The sequence below is a fragment of the Physeter macrocephalus genome, chromosome 1 (assembly GCF_002837175.3).
Source record: "Physeter macrocephalus isolate SW-GA chromosome 1, ASM283717v5, whole genome shotgun sequence".
NCBI classification, from domain to species: domain Eukaryota; kingdom Metazoa; phylum Chordata; class Mammalia; order Artiodactyla; family Physeteridae; genus Physeter; species Physeter macrocephalus.
This window is the reverse complement of record NC_041214.2, coordinates 107815463-107822380: the sequence shown is the minus strand read 5'-3', so window position 1 is coordinate 107822380 and position 6918 is coordinate 107815463. Positions and strand designations below refer to the sequence as shown.

General features: G+C 35.2%; 1 protein-coding gene across 5 annotated transcripts in view; it reads right to left on the bottom strand.

Annotated features, from left to right (window-relative positions):
• Positions 1 to 811: 811 nt before the first annotated feature.
• CBLB (Cbl proto-oncogene B) overlaps positions 812 to 6918 on the bottom strand; it is a 214394-nt gene continuing 208287 nt past the window's right edge. For all 5 annotated transcript variants that reach the window (XM_024120157.2, XM_024120159.2, XM_024120160.3 and 2 more), the window contains one exon: positions 812 to 1765. In XM_024120157.2, coding sequence (XP_023975925.1) covers positions 1506 to 1765 — 260 coding nt within the window. In that variant the 3' untranslated portion in view covers positions 812 to 1505. The remainder of the gene's footprint in view (positions 1766 to 6918) is intronic.

The following is a 6918-nucleotide window of genomic DNA, read 5'->3' as shown; positions in this document are numbered from 1 at the left end:
GAAAAAAGCAGATTGCCTGAAAATTCTAAAGCACTGGTGGAACCCTTCCAGGCTTTGTCCAGCAGAGACATTTTCACCATCAAAAGTGCACATAAAGGATAACAGAATATTACAATGGAATCAGTTTGTGATGGTTTGTGCTTTAAGAACACAGTGCCTGACAGTGTGGAGCACATCATAGATGCCCAATAAATATTTGTAGGTTTATTAAAAGTAATAACACGGTTTCTGAAGAACCAACCTCCATTTTGCAAAAAAGGCAAAACTATATAAATGTCTTATACCTGACTGGATGGAGCAATGTGGAGCAATGAATGAGAGAATTGAAAAATTAAATACGAACTCTAATTTGATGGGAGAAAATTACTACGAATTTTGCAAAAGAAAAATAAACATTGCCACAGTAGCATTAGCACTTAACAGTGCATCAAAGATGTAACGTTTCCACTGCAATATGAACTGGTTCCTAAACTTTTTAGGTACCAGAGTGTAATCACTCAAACAGGAAATGAACTCTATTCCACTTTGGGAAAGGTATGGTCATAGTTTTATCTGAAAATTATTAATGTACTTCAGGGAGACGGCCCTCTTATTCAGCATGCCTCAAAGTAATGCGGCATAAATATCAGGGGACCTCATTATATAACTTCAATACGGCATTGTCATGTGCAAGCCTATTCTCCCACCTCTGCGGTAGTTGCTTTCTAATAAATATTTTAGGTTTTTAGAGTCGTGACACCCCTGGGATGACAAAGATGAGAGCGTGGAAGAAGATCACAAAACTTACACAAAAAGGGAAGCTCTTCTATATTATATGAAAACTCCTTATAAAAGGCATTCATTGACCAAAAAATGCTTTATACATTCAGATTTTCCCGATCTCTCAACAGTGATGGTTTCCAAAGAAAAGACTCAGTAGTGAAGGCCACACACTTTTTTTGCATTAATTTGATACGTTGAAAATCAGAACCTTTAAAGCATCTTGTAAATGGGAGAAATGGAACTGGACCTGGGTTTGGGGTGGGGGTGGGATGGGAGCGATTACAATGAATATGTGACTTAGCTGTTGACGCAGACAGCAAGGGAGTTGGTAGAAAATGTTACAGCAGACCTGACCACTGTACAGAGGGTCTATCAAGAACACAGTACAGGTATCAAAAAAGTCCCCAAACAAAACTAAAAAACAAACTGCAACTTTGCCAACTTGTAAACAAGGAAAAGCATTTCACAGATTCAAAGTTCAAGGGAAGTAAACGTCTTTAAATTATTTTTGTCAGTTCAACCCTGATTTAAAAGTATGGCTAGCAAAAATAAGGAAGCCGTGGCCATTGGCATCCTGAGCAAGAAGCTGTCTTCTGAGAAGCAGCACTTCGGAGCCTTTCTCTTCTCAAGATGCCACGTGAGGAGGAGACATTCTCTCTTGAATTCCATCTCACTTTTCTCCTTTCCACACATCTGGAATATTCAGCAATTGCTTTGTGTTCTGGTGTTTACAGTCCTGGCTGCTATAGATTTAGACGTGGGGAGACGGGAGGGGGAAAGGCAAATTCTCGGAGGATGCTACGGGCCACTTCGACATTATTCTGGGCTATCTCTAAGGCTCTCTTAACTTCTTCAAAGGCATAACCCTCTCCCATGAGTTTTGCAATTTTTGCATCGACATTTTCCAATGCTGCTTCAGGCCCGTGGGGTTTTCTGTGGTGAATTTCTGGAGCAGTCCTGCGGGGTCGTGGTTTAGGAGGTCTGGCTGGTGCTTGTGAACCATCTGCATAGATTTTTAAAAAGAGATATCATTTAAATAATGAGATAAAAATAAAGACACTTACACATTAGTATGATCTCATTATTTTATATGAAAACAGTTTTTCATTGTTTCTACAAAAACCATTTTCCATTTTTATATACTACGGTTGGATAGGTTATATTGTCCCCATTTTGAACGTCAAGAAAACTAAGGTAGGGTGTGTGTTGGAAATTTAACTGAGAAATTAACACAAATTTTTTCCCAATTCTACTTATTGTTCTTTAAACCATATGAAATAAAAGATATAGAAGGAAAAAAACAACAATAACTGAAAAAGAAAAGCTTTCACTTTGGCAGTACAGCTCAACCTTCTCTACTATGGTGGAGGCACTTGCTTGGAAAGTTTCTACTAGAGGAAACTGTTACAAGCTCATGGATACTCCTGGCAGAACATCCCCACCAGGTCCTACACCCCACCCATATCAGAGCAAAACTCCTGAGAAATATGCTTTGTAGCATATTTTTCAAGTTAATAATGCTGTAAAGTGATACCTTGCTGATGCTAGGGGGGAAATAATGAAATAGTAGATGCTCTGAGTCTGCTATTAGTCAATAGGTTGGACAGAAGTAAACTCAGTGCTTTGCTGAAATACTTTATCCAGATTCCAATGTAGAACGCTTAGCCTGAGAAAAAGCAAAGCCAGCAGAAACATTAGTGGAGAACTTGGTTCCAGATCAGTCCCCTGATAATAGTATCTCAAAGTTAAACCAAATGACATTGGTATCCATGAATGGAAAGTAATCTTATTAGGAGAAAAGAAAGTTAGTTAATAGACCACCATCACATACAGATCACCAGGACATGGGCTAGTAACTTGAGGTGGCACTTTTATCATGGATTTCCATTTATCTGTATCTGGTACTTAATATCAAAAGCCTAGATTTTTTAAAAAGGTTAAAAGTTGTCAAATTTATTCCATGAAACATTTATGGGTTTAAGATAAAGTAGACACCAACAGTTATTTAATGTTTTTCTTCTTAGACCACTGACAGGTGCCAAATTCAAGGACACAAATAAATGAAGAAGTGAGGCTAGAACCCTCTTGACTCCTGTCCTCATCCTGTCCCTCTTGGTCTCTGCTCCCTTGCCAACTTTCCTGATGGCCTATGGAAATATTATAAGCTGATACTTTCAATAATAATCAAATGTAAATCATAAAGAATTATCTGATTCATTATTTCATATTTTTCTCATAAGTATGATATTTTTCTCTGAGAAGGAAACTTGTAAAAAAAAAAATCATCCTGTTTGCAGTTCTAGCAATATCAATATAACATACACAAAACAAAAGCCTCCAGGATGAAAATATTTAGTTCTACACAAAATTGGATGATAGTCTTATTTTTAATTGTTCCCTTCTTACAGAATGATATCTAGTTTGAAAAAAATGTTATAGCTGTAGATAAAGCTTACTCTGGTCATACGTAAGAACACACATTAGCTTCTGGTTCTTGCTAAAGTCTATACTGTTTTGTATATCTGTAACTAAATATCTCAAATTATTATGGTCTAGTAAATTGCATTTCTTACTGTTTTGAGGTTTCATTTATTTTCCTATTAAGTATTTCCATTATGTCATGCAGAGAGGGACAATAAATTATGCTTTGCTTCTAATTATTTCCAAAAACTATTAGAGATTCTAGCAAGCTTTCCTTTAATCAGTTACCACAGAATTTATACATTGAAATATTGTCTGTTCTGACTTACTTTTAGGTGAGAAAAGTATCTAGAATTAAACACAAGTTTAAATTCCTTGTATTCTACTGGTAATTTTCTAAGAATTTTTCTAATATTGTTATTTTGTTTCTGTCTAAATACTGAGAAGGGCACATGAATATCAAGCATCTCTGAAAAGTACAGCTATGAATACTACTAAACTGGGAAAGATGCTATGGCAGCGAGAGACCCATCTAATAGTATAATTGGAAATTAAGTCTTAAGATTTAGAACTTCTAGATGTAATGAACATGTGTCTTTGATCTTGGTAGATGGCAGCTATCACCAGGAAAACCCCCCAAGAAATCTATCCACTCTGTGAGGCTGCTATAATTAATACTGGCCAAATGCAATGGAATTTGCAGATGATAAATTTTATTTGAGAAAGCTATTCTTTTCTTGAAAAAAAAATAAGTACTAAACATAATTCAGGAAGGCTAAGTTAGGTTAAACCAAATGTTAGGGAAAACACACACACACACACACACACACACACACACACACACAAAATGATTAAATCAAAACTATCTAGCTAGAGGAGTGAAGGTATCTCTGATCTATTTGAAATACCAACTAGAGGAAATGATTCAAACCATCTCTGGAAGGAATCACAATAGATTTTGAAGATATTTTCAGTAAAAAAAAGAAAAAACTTTGAAGCAAAGATTAATTTTTCCAAAAGATAGATTTTTTTTTTCCTTTTAAATACAAAACTCATATATCCCAACTCATTTAATCCTAGTCCTCATTGCCCTAACTCAAAATCTGTTTCCCCAAAACAGTGCTGACATCTCTCTGGAATCTTACAAATGCCCAGTTGAACTGTATCATGTATTAGAGCCCACAAATGGAAGTAATGTGGAAGTTTTGTTGCAACTTTTTGCCACCTGTTATATACATTTCTATTTATTGCTGAATATTTATTCAATTTGGAATGTTTTAATTTTTTGTTTGTTTTAATTGGATAGTGTAGCTCTGCACCAGGTAACTGACAGCTACAACTTTTCAAGATGAGGATGTCGGTGAGGAGCACCGAGGTGGGTTAGATGCATCTCAGTTTGGCCACTAAGATTGTGAGTGACTTTGAGTTAAGCAGTTTACTTTCATAATTCTCACTCTCCAAATCTACTTTTGTGTCTCCATTTTTAGAGGTATTACTTATCCCTTCTCAGTCAGGTAGTATGGAATTAATTAACGTAATGCTCGGTATGTGTGCTGAGGAGAACTTTAAAAAGAAAAGGACAATGAATTCACATCTGTAATGATAACCACTATACTACAGTGCTATAGAACAGCAGTTACTATAAATTAATAGGAATTCAAATGTGGAAGAGGACAAAAACCTGGAATTTGTAGTGAGTGCCTAGTTCTATATGAAACTTTTAAGCAAGATATTAACAAGAAAGATCTGTTACAACCTGAACTAATAGTAAAAGCTGTTAAAAAAAAAAAACGGGCAATTTTCATGCTGATCATTACAGCAAAGCACTTAAAGCCAATCCCTCTTTCTAGATACCTCTTCTTAAAACTCATGGACAGCCTTCACTGTCTCCACTTCTTCTTTCTCACAATGTCTAAAAGAGGAGATACCAGGTCCTTATTCACTTTGGAATGGGTAGATGATGCAAAGGAGCAACGAAACAGCAGATGAACCTCTCTCAGAGTTCTCCCAAAGCTGCTATGTTGTAGTTTTGGAGTACACTGGAATGACTATGAATTTTACCAACGCTATGGGGATTTCTGTACCTGAATACATGTCATCCTTAGAAATGTGATTGGAAGGACATGTTTTATTCTGGGGCTGCTGTCCGTGCTCATGGTATTTTTGAACTCCTATGAGCAAGGGCAACAACATCCAAATAAGTGCAAGAAGGTGTGGAGCCACAGGCTATAAACAGTACATCTTCCTGGAGCACTAATTTTACTCAAGGATATGAGGGAGTTAATATTTTTAAATATGAAAATAAATGCAGATATACCAAGTAAAATGCAAAATTTCTATAAATTGTTGAAATAACACAGACTTTGAAGCAATTTCCTGCATGTGATTGTCCACTTTTAGTTAAATCCCTAGTCCCCATGTCATTCGGAGTTAGTTAGCTCTTTGGTCGGGAGAAAGATTTGAGAAGCAATAGTTTGACAGCATATAAAAATGGACTATCATACAATAATTTAAAGTGACGTTAAAAAACATTTAATGATGTGGTAAGAAACTTATGATACTATGTTGTACTGTGGAGTATGATCTCCACTGTGTGAACATATGCATGGACAGATCATTAGAAAGAAGGGCTCCAAAATGGCAATAATGTTCCTTACTGATGACAGGGTTCTAGGTGACTTTTCTTGTTGTTGTTTTTTAAAATTCTACTTTATTCTCTAATGTGCATGTACCACTTTCATAATATTAAAAAAAGCCTCAGATCCCATCTGTTGGTTTTACAGGTCTGAGCTGCTCAAGAATCTAAAAGACAGAGATTGATTTTGCTGGTATAAAAAGTACAGAAAGTACATAGTAAGTGGCTTCCTAAAGTCATGTGAAAAATGATCACAATCCAGGTTTTGAAATCTCTACTACAATTTTAGAATTCTTAGTACCCTCTTCTAGCAATCAATCACTACTATTCCTTTGCTACTTCTTCATTTGATTTTATGATTGGCTATCTCCAAACTCAGCTTAGCAATCACTGTTATATGAATGTGTGAGTTAAGTTTTTAAACCTAATTTTTGGCCTGACTACTGGTGGGATAAAAACAAACTTGGCTAACAACAACATAAATGGGTGCACAGCCTACTGATTCAAATCCTATCATCAATCATCTACTAGCTGTGAGACCTTGGGTAAACTACTAAACTTTGTTGTGTCTCTCTCACTTACTTCTATAAATTGACATTAATAATACCTATTTCAGAGGGGTTGTGGGAAATAAAATTATGACTAGATCTGTACTTTATAGTAAATTTACATCATATTTTATATATAACATTACATTGTATTATATAAACTACTCAACATTAATATACAATATATAAACAATTATATAAAATGTTTTACATGTGCAACTATAAATATAATAATATGTTAGGTATTAAATTATATTTAAAACTATGTAATATTTTTTAAAATCTGAGACATCTCAAATTAGTAATTCAATGATGATACTTAGGATGGACATCAAGACTCTTAGATTACAGATATTTTCAAGTATAACAATATCTGAGAATTATTAAAAGAAAAAAATATTGTAAGAATCAATATTGTCAAAATGACCATACTACCCAAGGCAATCTACAGATTCAATGCAATCCCTATCAAATTACCAATGGCATTTTCCAATCTTGGGAAAGAAGAACAGAGCTGGAGGAATCAGGCTCCCTGACTTCAGCCTATACTAC